Raw genomic sequence first — 16,481 nt, 5'->3', positions numbered from 1 at the left:
TTACAGTATTCAAAAATACATTCTGTGGCTTAGGCTAATTCATTTTAGCACCGAAATATGGTATGTTTATATACTACTGTGTTAACTTGACAATGGAACAGAGTCTGAATTATCATAAAACAGAATTATGTTTGTCAGGACAGAAAATATTCACTAGACATCATGAGATTGAATTAAACACACTTAATTAAAAGAACTAAATACTAAACATATTAGAGATATTCTCAACAACACATACAAAACATTATCCTGATTGCAAGGTTTGGCCTAAAATTGCATGTCCTTCCATATTGACAGTTCTGCCCCATGAGACGTTACAGAATTATTAGACAAACAGAGAGTGTGGGTTAATGACAGTTTTAATGAGAAAGCCATAATGGGAACGTGGATTCCAGGCACTCTGTTTCAGGGAGAAAAGAAAAAAACTGTTCTACTGTGAACCTGGGACAACATGGCATCTAGATCATTCATCTTGGAGTAGGAGTGCTGATCTAGGATCAGATCAGCCTTGTTGATATAATACTGTTTATCTTGACTTAAAAGGCTAAACTCATCCTAGATCAGCACTCCTACTCAGTGTAGAAAGGGATAACGTCAGACTTGTTTTACAATGTTTCAAGGAACTTAGGGTTCAAGATAACGGCAACAGCCTCTAGAAGCCATGTTCGGTGAGAATGACAGGTATGAGGTCAGGTGGGTGTATGAGAGCGAGCAACGCACCAGAGAAACAGACTGTACAATCTGCCATTTCAGGCACGGAAGGGAAGGAATCCCTGAAGCCAACCTAACTCAATATTTTCTCAGCTTTTCACAATTAGAGAGACGGTTTGGATGGGCAGGGGAGCTTGTTTAAAGGGGAGAGTAGGGATTAGGAACATTTGTTTTTAAGGGGAAGAATCACTTAATGGGTATTGGGGTTGAGAGGGGCAGGACGACATCTTTGATTGACATGCGACTCATCATGCGGAGTTCAGGTTGCCTGTGGAGTTCCTCGAGAGGAAAGAGGAGATCATGACAGGGTCCTGTACAGACGGAAAACAACGACAGAATAAACACGCAATAAACAGGATCGCGGCAGAGCGATTTGACTTTTGCTGTACAGTACCATTCAAAAGGTTAGACACACCTACTCATTCAAAAGTTTTTGTTTATTTTTACATTGTAGAATAATAGTGAACACATCAACACTATGAAATACCACATATAACATATATAACATATAATATATATGTTAAGTTTTGAGGGAGCGTGCAATTGGCATGCTGACTGCAGGAATGTCCACCAGAGCTGTTCGCAGATAATTTAATGTTAATTTCTCTACAATAAGCCACCTCAAATGGTGTTGTAGAGAATTTGGCAGTACGTTCAACCGGCCTCACAACTGCAGACCACATGTATGGCGTCATGTGGATAAGAAGTTTGCTGAAGTGAACGTTGTGAACAGAGTGCCCCATGTTGGCGTTGGGGTTATGGTGTGGGCATGCAATTAGCTACGGACAATGAACACATTGCATTTTATCAATGGCAATTTGACTGCACAGAGATACCGTGATGAGTTCCTGAGGCCCATTGTCGTGCCATTCATCCGCCACCATCACCTTATGTTTCAGCATGATAATGCACAGCCTCATGTCATAAGGATCTGTACACAATCCCTGGAAGCTGAAAATGTCCCAGTTTGTCCATGGCCTACATACTCACCAGACATGTCACCCATTGAGCATGTTTGGGATGCTCTGGATCGACATGTACAACAGAGTTTTCCAGTTCCTGCCAATATCCAGCAACTTCACACAGCCATTGAAGAGGAGTGGAACAAGGTTCCACCGGACACAATCAATAGCCTGATCAAATCTATGCAAAGGAGATGTGTTGCGCTGCATTAGGAAAATGGTGGTCACACACTGGTTTTCTGATCAATGCCCGTATCTTGTTTTAAGGTATCTGTGGCCAATAGATGCTTATCTGTATTCCCAGTCATGTGAAATTCATAGATTTGGGCCTAATGAATATATTATTATTATTATTATTATTATTATTATATATTATTTCAATTGCCTGATTTCCTCAAACTGTAAATCAGTAAAATCTTTGAAAATTAATCATGTTGCATTTATATTTTTGTTCAGTAAATTTAATTTATATGGGCCTTTCAGGAGTTGTTATTCCCACATTTTCAGTATTTATTGTCAGGTTTTTCTGACAAATCAGAATGGAGAGAGCTAATAGAGGGAGTGGTGCCAAGCTGACACTTAAACATTTTAATAAAGAGACTCAGCACCGGCATCTGGGTTTTTGTAGAAGCTTGGCTCGGGTGACAGATAGTTAGGCCGGGGAAAACGGCAATAAAAATCAAATCCAGACATCAGTCTTTTTTTAAGCCAGCGTTCCATTAAACAACCTCAAGGGAAATAGCACATGAATAAAACACAAGGCAAAAGCAAGGCCCAGGCTTGATACAATGCAGGATATGGCCTCAATCCAAACAGGATTAAAAACAACAGGAATAGTGAAATAGCACACGATAATGACCCAGAAATAGGCACTACATTATCATAATGGCTGGAACTAGGCAGCCTAACTTGTCTGTGTCGTATCCTTTGCATTAAACTAAGATTTGGGCGTCTGACACTCGTTTCTCATATTTTCCCCCCCCGAAAAGTTTTGTTCAGGAGGGATTTCTGAAGGCTTTTCTTTGGGGTTATTTAATTAAACTTGTGGCGGGTGGAGCTGGTTCTGTTTGTTGTTGGAGCTTCAGGTTAATCATGTCGATCACCCCAGTGTTGATCTATCCCAGTCTCGTTTTCATCCGCTCATGTTTATTTTCCGTCCGTAAGAAAACAGAGGGATCAGCCAGTCTGTGTTGCTTTTCATTCTACTACTCCCTTTACTTGTCAGTTCTGATGTAAATTAACACCCATTTTAGCCTATTGAGTTGAATGGAAATTATGCTTTGTTAATAACCACTACTCTTTGCTTAAGTATGGGTCACCCTACACTGAATAACCATAATACATTTAAACCTCATTTAATTGTTTGAATGAAAAATGGATCCACTAAAAACAGAGCTTGTTATAGTCGTAAAGTTTCAAGATTAACATTGCTGAAAAGTGTTAGGTTAAGTATTGCATTTTGTCAGATTGTAGGCCTAATAATTGCAATAGCTGAGGTGCATGAAGATGGCAGCTCCCATGCACTTACCACTAATTCCTTGTTTAGCTAAGTTTGCTGTATTGTACATTGCTCTCCGTTACTCTTTTTTGGTATGGTCATTAGCAGAGTATACACCAACTTTAGTTTCAAGACGCCAGCAAGTTAAAAAAACGAAAAAGTAGATTGTGTTGATATATTGGCACATTGAACCATATCGCTCACCGTAGTTTTAAAAACAACAGCAAATCTGTAATCTAGGTCTACATTTTTTTCCATTACGTGTTCTAACGCTCTCTGCTTTCATCTGCTTGACTTCCATGTCATGTCTACATTGATTAAAGCAGTGTACAGCGACTTTACTTTACTGACTTTATTGTCCCCATGGGGAAATTTTGTTGCAGTGTCATGTACACGTTTAAAGTGGCATTTAAATACAAAACAAATTGACAATACAACTTTCATAACAGTTACAAACCAATAAAAAGAGACTAGCCTGCTGATCTTACTGGGTGGATAGGAACATTAGCCCGAGCTATTTAGGAGGGATATCACACCTGGCACAAATGATTGTCTAGTTCTGTTTTTCCTGCTGAGGGGTGCCCTATACCTGCGCCCAGAGGGGAGTAATTCAAAGTCCAGGTACAGGGGGTGGCTTGGGTCTAAAATGATTTTGTGACCCTTCTGGAAGGCCCTGACCTTCAAGATCTCATCCAGGCCTGTTTGACTCCAAGTACATTGCTTGCTGATAATCCTTCTCAGCATATTTATCTGGTTGACAGGGGCATTGCCAAACCAACAAACAATACAAAATGTTAAAATACTCTCAATGAAAGATTTGTAAAACAGAGTCAGTATAGTACAGTCAACATTAAAAGATCCCACCATTTTGAGAAAGCACAGTCTCTGTTGACTCTTTTTGTAGATCAGGTCTGTACATTTACTCCACTGAAACTTACTGTCCAAGAGGACACCCAGATATGTGTATTCCTCTACAATCTCTATGTTCTGACCTCTGATAGACGTTGCAGAGGTAGGTGTTGTACGCTTCCTGAAGTCTATGCACATCTCTTTGATCTTGTTGGTATTGAGGACCAAGTGTGATTCCTCACACCACTCTAGAAAGTCATTTAGGACCGGGCCATGGTGTTCCTCGTCATCATGCAACAGAGCCTGTGTTGGTGGTGGAGTGGGGACTAAACACATCCCTGAGGAGAGCCTGTGTTGGTGGTGGAGTGGGGACTAAACACATCCCTGAGGAGAGTCTGTGTTGGTGGTGGAGTGGGGACTAAACACATCCCTGAGGAGAGCCTGTGTTGGTGGTGGAGTGGGGACTAAACGTCTCTGTGCCAGAATGTAAGGCTGGATTGTGTTGAAGGTAGAAGAAAAGTCAAACAACAAAACCCTGACATGGGATTTGCTCCCTCCAGATGTCTATCGAACATGTTGAGGAGAGTAAGAATGGCATCATCAACTCCTCTGCTGGGCTGATAGGCAAACTGAAACGGGTTGAGGAGCTTCTGGGTGTTGCTGAGAACATGAGTTTTCATCATTTTCTCAAGGCATTTTCTCAAGGATGTCAAGGCAACAGGGTGGTAGTCATTCAGCACAGAGGGATTAGAAGCTTTAGGAATGGGTATAGTTATTGAGTTTTTCCACAATACTGGCACGTGTTGCTGGTCGAGTGAGGATTGGAAAATGTCTGTGAAAACACCTGCCAATTGTTCAGCACAGTATGTTAACACGTCCACATATTTTGTCTGGGCCTGGGCTTTTGTGTGCTTTACATCCCCTGAACTACTTCAAAACCTCTGCTACTCGCCCAAGCCTTCCCCATTTCTCTTTCTCCCAAATACAGTCAGCTGATGTTCTTAATGAGCTGCAAAATCTGGACCCTTACAAATCAGCCGGGCTAGATAATCTGGACCCTTTCTTTCTAAAACTATCTGCTGAAATTGTTGCCACCCCTATTACTAGCCTCTTCAACCTCTCTTTCGTGTCGTCTGAGATCCCCAAAGATTGGAAAGCAGCTGCGGTTATCCCCCTCTTCAAAGGGGGGGACACCCTTGACCCTAACTGCTACAGACCTATATCTATCCTACCCTGCCTTTCTAAGGTCTTCGAAAGCCAAGTCAACAAACAGATTACCGACCATTTCGAATCACACCACACCTTCTCCGCTATGCAATCTGGTTTCAGAGCTGGTCATGGGTGCACCTCAGCCACGCTCAAGGTCATAAACGATATCGTAACCGCCATCGATAGGAAACAATACTGTGCAGCCGTATTCATTGACCTGGCCAAGGCTTTTGACTCTGTCAATCACCACATCCTCATTGGCAGACTCGACAGCCTTGGTTTCTCTAATGATTGCCTCGCCTGGTTCACCAACTACTTCTCTGATAGAGTTCAGTGTGTCAAATCGGAGGGTCTGTTGTCCGGGCCTCTGGCAGTCTCTATGGGGGTGCCACAGGGTTCAATTCTTGGACCGACTCTCTTCTCTGTTTACATCAATGATGTCGCTCTTGCTGCTGGTGATTCTCTGATCCACCTCTACGCAGACGACACTATTCTGTATACTTCTGGCCCTTCTTTTGACACTGTGTTAACAACCCTCCAGGCGAGCTTCAATGCCATACAACTCTCCTTCCGTGGCCTCCAACTGCTCTTAAATACAAGTAAAACCAAATGCATGCTCTTCAACCGATCGCTGCCTGCTCCTGCCCGCCTGTCCAACATCACTACTTTGGATGGCTCTGACTTAGAATATGTGGACAACTACAAATACCTAGGTGTCTGGTTAGACTGTAAACTCTCCTTCCAGACCCACATCAAACATCTCCAATCCAAAGTCAAATCTAGAATTGGCTTCCTATTCCGCAACAAAGCATCCTTTACTCATGCTGCCAAACATTCCCTTGTAAAACTGACCATCCTACCAATCCTCGACTTCGGTGATGTCATTTACAAAATAGCCTCCAAAACCCTACTCAATAAATTGGATGCAGTCTATCACAGTGCCATCCGTTTTGTCACCAAAGCCCCATATACTACCCACCACTGCGACCTGTACACTCTCGTTGGCTGGCCCTCGCTTCATACTCGTCGCCAAACCCACTGGTTCCAGGTCATCTACAAGACCCTGCTAGGTAAAGTCCCCCCTTATCTCAGCTCGCTGGTCACCATAGCAGCACCTACCTGTAGCACGCGCTCCAGCATGTATATCTCTCTAGTCACCCCCAAAACCAATTCTTCCTTTGGACGCCTCTCCTTCCAGTTCTCTGCTGCCAATGACTGGAACGAACTACAAAAATCTCTGAAACTGGAAACACCTATCTCCCTCACTAGCTTTAAGCACCAGCTGTCAGAGCAGCTCATAGATTACTGCACCTGTACATAACCCATCTACAATTTAGCCCAAACAACTACCTCTTTACCTACTGTATTTATTTATTAATTTATTTTGCTCCTTTGCACCCCATTATTTCTGTCTCTACTTTGCACTTTCTTCCAATGCAAACCAACCATTCCAGTGTTTTTTTTAGTTTTTATTTTACTTGCTGTGTTGTACTCACTTCGCCTCCATGGCCTTTTTATATTTTTATTTATTTATACATATATCTGTTTGCCTTCACCTCCCTTATCTCACCTCACTTGCTCACATTGTATATAGACTTATTTATTTATTTTTTTCACTGTATTATTGACTATATGTTTGTTTTTACTCCATGTGTAACTATGTGTTGTTGTATGTGTCGAACTGCTTTGCTTTATCTTGGCCAGGTCGCAATTGTAAATGAGAACGTGTTCTCAATTTGCCTACCTGGTTAAATAAAGGTTAAATAAATAAAAAATAAATAAAAAAACATCCGCCTGTCAAACAAAACAACAACCCTCTCAAACATTTGTAATGATGCTTCCAGTTGTTTTACCTCCGACACAAAAATTGTCTGACTCAAATCTTGAGAGGAAAACGTCCAGTTCATTAGTCATGTTCTGGCCCTCATGTCTCCCAAGCTCAGCACTGGTTTTTCCCCTGTATATGTGGGGGGCACTAGCCGTGGATTTAATCTCTTGCCAGGCCACCCTCAAGTTTCCAGGGGAGAGAGTCCTCTCCAACCTTTGCTTGTATGCCTCCTTGTCCACCAGTATCTGTTTTTTGATCTCACGTTGTACATCTCTTAAAACCTGTCTATCACCCTCAGCATGAACTGCCTTCTTCCTATTAAGTAGTGATTTTAGATGTTTTGATACCCAAGGCTTATTGTTAGGGAAGATTTTACAGATTTTATTTAGCACAACTGATTCAACACAGAAGTTTACATAGTCTGTAACAACATCTGTAAGTTCATCAAGCTGCTGTTCTCAAAACCTTCCCACATAGTACAGTCAAAACACCACTGGATACTGTTGTCCTTCCAGATCTGGACAGACTGTCTGGACATTTTTTATAAATACAATTGCGTATAACTTAAATACATTGTCAGGGCAATCCTGCAAATGAAGCACTAACTTAATTTCCTATAGGCTATAAGGACATCAACATCATACACTCAATGTCAACAGCCCACAGTCCGGTACCTTACTGCATAAATATGAATTTCAAATCAGAATGTTGACTGCTACAGAGTTAAGCAGTCACCTAAAAACTGCCCTCCAAACGTTAGTCTCCAGTGATGGTCAAGTGCCTGTTTTGAGTGACAGGAAATAGCCTTATGACAAAGTTAAACATAACAACGCCCTGTGACCTATTGACCACTGCATATGAGTCAAATGGCGAGAGGTCAGTAGACAAGACGAGTTGATGTGCAGCCAGAAATCACAGGGCATTGTTCTGGACCAGACTCCTTTCTAGTACTTGTGTTTATTGGTCTGGTTAAAAACATTGACCAGAAGACCATCAGAGAAAAATATATATATACAAAAATGTACCACAATAAATCGACAACTTTTCAAATGAGAAAGAGTTGCCTCCTATATCTTCTGACGGGTTTCCTGAATTTATCTCAACTTACTTATGTAACAACAAAAAAAGACACTTAAATGGAGGATTATGTGTCATGCAACTAGGTAGGGCTGGCACAATTACCATATAACTGACAGTTATTGATCAAGACTCATGAAATTAAAATAATAGTCAAAACTGTTTAAAAAAAATACAATTGTGTGGAACGAACAGCTAACTGAAGACAGGATGGTCAGGCATTCGTGTGGTTGTGTCCGTTTCTGCCGTAACATGGACTCTTAACAACGTGATGAAACTTGGTTGATTCTTGCTAAAACAAGCAAACTAGACTTTGTTTGCCTAGGCAATGCCTCCCACAATGCAGCAGCACACACAGAAATAGAATGAATAGAACATACTTGGAACCTTTAACCCTGGCAAACTCATGGGTACACACAAAATGACTGCCTGATATTGTGATGCAATCATTTCCATAGTAATGTAGAATGTTCATTCAAATTATGTCCACTGATGTGGCTCATGCAATGGAATGTATTTTTTGTACTGTCAGTTGAGATGACTCAACAAATATTTTAGCACATATTCTACTTCCTGCTTTGCTTCTAAAAAACAATGGAATTGTCATGGAAACGCGTGGGGGGAAGATTCTGTCGCCTCATTGTCCCTCTGTAAAATTAGCCTACATTTAGACTATTAGTTATATGTGTATTTCACAATATGTTAAGGTAAAAATCAGAGTATAACGCCTGTATGGATGTCTACCCCAACACATGTTCATGCCATCTTTACCAATCAACTGCACTACAGTTAAAAACGAATGACTACCACCACCCATTTCTGTATGCTAGCTATGCAAACCAGCTTACTGTATACAAACGTGAGTTAGCATTTAGCAGTCTTAATGTGTGCCAATCTGGTCAATGTAACATCTGCGTTCTATTATTGACCTCTACCGATTTACCACTTCACTGCATCCATGGCTGCCAGTCCACACTTAAGCCATCATTGACTTGAATGGGATTCCCCATTTTATTAATTCTATTTCTATGGCAGCACATGCAGTCAGGAGAGGAGGAGAAAATGTGTGTAAATGTTTTTTCCCCAAACGGTTATTACAGACACCGCAGTCATTTGGTTGGACAATTACAGTCCTCCCAAATTCCATGATCGTCACAGTCCTACATGCAACACTGAAAACAGTGAAAACGCAATGCCTTAAAAGTATTTATTCTAACATGCAGACCAGACCGGACACGTCACGTGCGCGAGCGTCGCAAAATCAATTTTAAAATCCATGTTATTCAATTATTGCGCCAACGAGCGTCTGCGTTACCAAGGGCTAAAATAGAAGTAATTCCTATTTCTGACGCAGATCGCGCTGAAAGTCCTGCCTCTACCATCTCCTCATTGGTTTATAGAAGCAGGTACCCACGTTCCATCTCCTCATTGGTTATACCCACATGGGTGATTGAAAGACGAACTGTTTTGCCTGTAGTCGTGGTAATACTATGAAAGTTTGAAATGCGATCACCATATAGGTTCAACGACAAAAAAGCCTGGAAGAAGGAGAGATGACTAGAAACGATTCGGTTGACTGTTTAATGTGTGGATTAATTTGTCGGAGTAGAGGATCCTTGTGCAGTTCAGGTAAAATAACAACTCAATGTTTATATCCCAGGACAAATTAGCTAGCAACAGCAAGCTAGCTAAATAGGACAAATTAGCTAGCAAGTGCAAGCTAACTAGCTAAATTGCCATACATGTTTAATGCTTTTCGACCTGTCCCCAAATGAATGTCATTGGTTCAGAGTTTGTTTTGATATTTTAACCTGCGTGTCGTGATCGTCTTTGGTGTAGGGGCACAAAATAAATGTATGCACGATAGCGCACGCGCGCAGTCGGTTTGGGTTCCGTGTAAGGATTAAATCCAATGAACAACTGCTTATGTAAAAAGGGCTTTAGAAAATACATTTGATTGATTGATAGCACCATGCTAGCTTAATTGATTGATTGCATCAAGACATTTATTTATTTTTTTATTTTTATTTTAACTTTAATTAACTAGGCAAGTCAGTTAAGAACATATTCTTATTTTCAATGACGGCCTAGAAACAGTGGGTTAACTGCCTTGTTCAGGGGCAGAACGACAGATTTGTACCTTGTCAGCTCTGGGATTCGAACTTGCAACCGTTCAGTTACTAGTCCAACGCTCTAACCACTAGGCTACCCTGCCAACATGGCAGTATAAAAACATTTTCATACTGAGATACATAAATGTGCCCTCCACCCTTACCTTGTGACTGGGTCCAGGCGGGAGTGGGGGCGGGGGGGTGTTTGTATGCTGTGTGATGGTGGCAGGGTCCCTGGCCACCACTAGATCCACCCTGTCCCCAGGCTGCTGCAGGAGAGCGATGGCCTGATGCTGGGTGACACTCTTGACACTCTGGTCCAGGGGCGTCCCGTTGATCACCAGGATCTGGTCGTTCTCCTGTATGCGCCCATCCCTACCGGCACGCAGAACACAAATCAATCAAATGTATTTATAAAGCAATTTGTACATCAGAAATGGTCGCAAAGTATTTTTACAGTAACCCCGCCTTGATCCCAAAGAGCAAGAAGACTCAAAAGGTTTATTTTTATTTTTCATATATTATAATGTATGTACTTTTTTGACCCCCTTTTTTGCGGTATCCAATTGGTTGTTAGAGTCTTGTCCCATCGCTGCAACTCCCGTACAGACTCGGGAGAGGCGAAGGTCGAGAGCCGTGCGTCCACTGAAACACAACCCCGCCAAGCCACACTGCTTCTTGACACAATGCACACTTAACCCGGAAGCCAGCCGCACCAATGTGTCAGAGGAAACACCGCACACCTGGCGACCGTGTCAGCGTGCAGGCGCCCGGCCCGCCACAGGAGTCTACCAAGAAGTATATCTTGTATGGTTTTTTTCATGTAACGTTTACTGAACCAGGAAGTATTTTTAGAAGATTATCTCATCTTTGCTCATATTACTTTTTCTAGAACGGTATGTGGTCTGTGTATCTCATTTTTGGCAGTGCCTTTACAAGCTGTGCTAATTTAACTACAAATGTCACTGCATACTCTTTGTTGTTAACATAAGCTAATAGAAGCATTTATGATTGTTGAGTGCATGCATGCTCATAAATGTGTAATGTTTCCTTTAAAAGGGGCTCTAATACGAGCTGTCAAACATTCTAAATCAGCATGAGATATCCTTGACTAAGATTGTGTTGGCTTGGTAAAGAGATTGAGGAGGAGGAGCTGGTGAGAGAGTAGGCAGTACCAGTATGCGATGCTCCTAGGCTGGACCTGTCTGATGAAGACCCCGTGGCCCCCTGTCCCTTCAGCCCTTAGGCCCACCACACTGAAGCCCAGGCCCCCAGACAAGGGCTTGGGCAGGCTGATGTGCTCTGTCTGCCTCCCCTACATCACAAGAAGACACAGTGAATAAATAGGTAATGAATTAATCATCACAGTCAAAACTTTCAAATAAAAATCTAAAAAACACTCAAATTGCATTGGTAGGGGAAAAATCTGAAATCAGGTCAAAATCTACAGATTGCAAATACCCAGGGAAAACCTTAAGCTACACTCACCAGACAGTTTATTAGGTACACCCATCTAGTACTGGTTCAGACCCCCCTTTGCCTCCAGAACAACCTGAATTATCCGGGCATGGATTCTACAAGTCGGAAACATTCCACAGGGATGTTGGTCCCTGTGGCATCACGCAGTTGCTGCATATTGGATGGCGGTACACAACCGCCACCAGCCTGTACCGTTGGCACCAGGCAGGATGGGTCCATGGATTCATGCTGCCTGCGCCAAATCCTGAACCGGGATTTGTCGGACCAGACAATGTTTTTCCATCGCTCGATTGTCCAAGGTTGGTGATTGCGAGCCCACTGGAGCTGCTTCTTCTTGTTGTTTTCAACTGATAGGAGTGGAACCTAGTGTGGTCGTCTGCTGCAATATCCCATTAGGTGACAAGAATCGACAAGTTGTGCATTCCGAGATGACGTTCTGCACACCACTGTTGTACTGCGCCGTTAATTGTCTGTTTGTGGCCAGCCTGATAGCTGGCAGAATTTGCCATTCTCTTTCATCAACAAGCGGTTTTCGCCCACAGGTCTTCCGCTAACTGGATGTTTTTTGTTTGTCACACCCTTCTCTGGAAGCCCTAGACACTGTCGTGTGTGAAAAGCCCAGGAGGGTGTCAGTTTCTGAGACACTGGATCCGGCATGCCTGGCACTGACGATCATCCCACGCTCAAAGTCGATTAGTTAACTCGTTTTGCCCATTCTAACGTTCAATCGAACAGTAACTGAATTCCTTGATGCCCATCTTCCAGCTTTATATAGCAAGCCACCTAATAAACTGTCCGGTGAATGTATATCTCCACCAACAGCAGTAGGCCTACATAATCAACAGGGATCCTTGGTGCTTTCCCAAAAGCTTGGCTGGTGCGTAAAACGCACATATTCTGGCAAACAAAAAGAGGTGTACGTTGCATAAAACTTACCTCATTCTTAAAAATATATAGATATAACTGTATTAGAGATAGCGTACACAGACATTTCGGCTTTACAGCCTTCTTCAGTGCGATGTTATTTAATTCAAAACAGCATTTGTAAAGAACTACAGATGAGCAGCAGGTGGTTCTAATCAGGGTTGACACTCATCTGCCAATCAGGGACGTGGCTTTTCTGCCCTAATTGTATACAAATAAGTCACAAAGAGATACAGAATTATAGGTTATGGGAGCAGGGACGAAGGGCAACTCACAAATCAATTGGCCCAGATGTCTGCTCACCTAAATACATCACATCAATTCATGAGATAGCCCACCACAAAGCACATCAGGCAAAGCCATTCATAAACATGTGGGGCCAACTCATGAACTAAATGCAAAATCTGATATGGACAGTGTTCTTGTATAACAATCTAACTGTGGCTCATAGGAAGGAGGTGAAATCGAATTCTTTGTTTAAACCGTGTGGAGATAAAGAATGTGATTTATATAGCCACCGTATTTTGTTGTCATAGTTACCTCCTCTATGTGCTGGATGAACTTTTTCCATCCCGACTCAACGCAATTCATTAATAGAATGATTCTGTTCTATAAAGTGTCTCGCAACTGGCGAGGTGATATCTTGACATCTAATAGTGGATTTATGTTCTCCAAGGCGTACTTTCAAGGATGTTTTTCCAATATAAATCTTACTACAAGAACACTAACATCTAGGTAACTCCTTTAGTAGTGCAAGTTATACATGACTTTATTACATTTACATTTAAGTCATTTAGCAGACGCTCTTATCCAGAGCGACTTACAAATTGGTGCATTCACCTTATGATATCCAGTGGAACAACCACTTTACAATAGTGCATCTAAATCTTTTAAGGGGGGGGGGGGGGTTAGAAGGATTACTTTATCCTATCCTAGGTATTCCTTAAAGAGGTGGGGTTTCAGGTGTCTCCGGAAGGTGGTGATTGACTCCGCTGTCCTGGCGTCGTGAGGGAGTTTGTTCCACCATTGGGGTGCCAGGGCAGCGAACCTTATAGGTTCTATCCTTCTAGGACCTATCTTATAGGTCCTAGAAGTCTGAGGGCATACAAAGTTAAAACATTTCCTTATGGTGCTACAAGAGATACACGATCTACAGGGGAAGCATCCTTTTATGAATCCCTCTTTTCTCTCTTTGACCCCATCTGATTTAACCAATGTGTTGGATTGGCAGATGAGCTGAAACCCTGATTAGAAGCACCAGCTGCTCATCCGTTGTTCTTTATAAATGCTGTTTTGAATGAAAGAAAATTGTACCTATACACTGAAGGCTGTAAAGCTGAAACGTCTGTGTACGCTATCCCTGATGCAGTAAAACAATTAAAAGCATTAAACCTCTGTTTGGCCTACATAAAACACCCAGGTAAAACTATTTAAACCCATATTGTCTTGATTCTCTACCAATTACAGCACACCAACACAAAAATGACAGTCTACTCTAAAACCATAATCTCTCCACAGTGGAATATCCTAGCTAGCTGTGACCATAGCATCAGGTGGGCAGTGTGTGTGGGCAGAACCGGTACAGCCGCCCACCTTAGAGGAGGTGCAGAACCATCTCTGGAGCTGGTCGGGGGAGGCAAGGGCCGAGCCGTTGGACAACACAGAGCCAGGGCCGGACGTGCACAGGCTGCTGGCTGGGCGGCTGGCACTGACAATCAGCTGGCCCTTCCTAGAGAAGCTGAAATCACTGCAGGTGTCTGGAGGCATGCAGTTCAGCTGGGGGGGAGGAGAGGGAGGTTTGGTGTGTCATTTCACAGTGGAGGAGGATACATAGAAAGCTAAGGTAGAGCTGCTTTGTTTACCGTTTACAAAAATTCAGTAGAATAATTTAATGTGATTGTGAACTAAGATAGTTCAGAGACATCTAATTCGATAAAGCCACACAAAAAAAGTATCCAAGGAAAGGCTGACATTCTATGCTGCTTTCGTTCACCAACAACCGTAAGCCACAATAAAATCCTCTGCAGCAGCTCTGGCCGGTCCCAAACAGGTAATGCATTAATGACTCACATTGTGGAAAGTTATCAGTCTCCTTGCTTATTTAGCCCGGGCTGACGGCGCAGCCTTTCCCCACCATTTCATCAATACATCTTGGACAAGGCACTTACTCAAGCCCCGCCAGTTGATATTAAAGCTTGATAAATGCACAGGAAAGCCGCTACGCCACCTCCGCCTTGCTATCACGCCATACGTTTTTACCTGAAGCATTCATAGACAATCGGCTGACCTTCGCAGCACTTAGAATATGAAGGCAGGCATTGGTTATTGCCATTATCTTAATTTGGCATGTGGATTGTTTATTTCAAGGGTTCTTTTTTTTACGTCAATAACAATGCAACCTGAATACAAATGATTTCGAGTGTGGCTGGGAGGTTTTTCCCATGCCTCCTTTTAAGCGCAAGTGAAAGGTTTGGAATGCTGTGTTCTGTAGACTTAAAGCACACTGATATTGAGTGGTTTTACCATTTCATCACAATCTGAAATGTTACATATTCCAAAACAAGGTTTATTTGTTGCTAAAGTGCTGTGAAAAAGTATTTGCCCCCTTTCTAATTCTCTACTTTTGCATATTTTTTTTATACTGAATGTTATCAGATCTTCAACCATAACCTACTGTAATGTTAGATAAATGGAACCTGAGTGAACAAATAACACAAATGACATACCTATTTCATTAATTTCATAAACAAAGTTATTCCCCTGTGTGAAAAATGTATTGCCCCCTTACTCTGAATAACTGGTTGTGCCACCTTTAGCTGCAATGACTCAACAAACACTTCCTGTAGTTGTTAATCAGTCTCTCACGTCTCTGTGGAGGAATTTTGGACCACTCTTCCATGCAGAACTGCATTAACTCAGCGACATTTGTGGGTTTTCAAGCATGAACTGCTCGTTTCAAGTCCTGCCACAACATCTCAATTAGGATTAGGTCTGGTCTTTCACTTCCATTCCAAAAATTCAAATTTGTTGCTTTTTAGCCTCATAAGTGGCCACAGGGGGCGGCAGGTAGCCTAGTGGTTAGAGCATTGGGCCGGTAACCGAAAGGTTGCTGACAAGGTAAAAATCTGTCGTTCGCCCCTGTGCAAGGCAGTTAACCCACTGTTCCCAGGCACCAAAGACACGGATGTTGATTATGGCACCTCACTGATTCAGAGGGGTTGGGTTAAATACAGAAAACACAATTCAGTTGAATGCATTGAGTTGTACAACTGACAAGGTATCCCCCTTTCCCTCACTAATGAAATCTCCTAAGTGCTATTCACAAGCCATGGGTCTTAATAGCAGGTTTTCCCTTTCTCTGCAGGTATCCATCATTACCTGGTCTTTGAGTTGTTTGATTGAATGCTGCAGCGTGAGGATGTGTCCTAGCAGTGGGCTCTGTAGGGCATCCCTCAGCACCCCCAGCCTCTCACTGTGGGTCCACTCCTCCCTCTGGGCCATCTTGACCTGCAGCCGCTCCAAAGCCTGCAATATCTGCTGGCGCTCCACTGTGGAGACTGACACACACATACACATCATAAACACACAGCCCCATGTGCTCGTACACGCACGCACGCAAACACACAATGTTTATTATGGAAAAGTTCATTTGTATCACATTTTTATCCAGTACTGTTCATAAAACAGTTCAATAATGGGAGCTGACTTAAACGTACTTGTTGGGACATTTTCATACATTGTCCTAGCTCGGTCTCAGAGTATCTTTGTGATGCTGCCTGTGAGGAAGCAGGGCAAGTTTACATGAAAAACAAAGCTCATAACAACAATTCTAA

At 42.5% G+C, this 16,481-nt stretch overlaps 1 protein-coding gene across 1 annotated transcript in view; it reads right to left on the bottom strand.

Annotated features, from left to right (window-relative positions):
• LOC129867588 (inaD-like protein) overlaps positions 1-16,481 on the bottom strand; it is a 203,173-nt gene that overhangs the window by 185,331 nt on the left and 1,361 nt on the right. The window contains exons 2-6 of the mRNA XM_055941092.1: positions 16,365-16,424; positions 16,027-16,205; positions 14,242-14,424; positions 11,421-11,560; positions 10,410-10,620 (exon numbers count right to left, since the gene is read on the bottom strand). Coding sequence (XP_055797067.1) covers positions 10,410-10,620; positions 11,421-11,560; positions 14,242-14,424; positions 16,027-16,205; positions 16,365-16,386 — 735 coding nt within the window. The 5' untranslated portion in view covers positions 16,387-16,424. The remainder of the gene's footprint in view (positions 1-10,409; positions 10,621-11,420; positions 11,561-14,241; positions 14,425-16,026; positions 16,206-16,364; positions 16,425-16,481) is intronic.

Source organism: Salvelinus fontinalis, chromosome 12, assembly GCF_029448725.1.
Source record: "Salvelinus fontinalis isolate EN_2023a chromosome 12, ASM2944872v1, whole genome shotgun sequence".
NCBI classification, from domain to species: domain Eukaryota; kingdom Metazoa; phylum Chordata; class Actinopteri; order Salmoniformes; family Salmonidae; genus Salvelinus; species Salvelinus fontinalis.
Note: the sequence above shows the minus strand (reverse complement) of the source record. Positions and strands in the feature narration are given on the sequence as shown.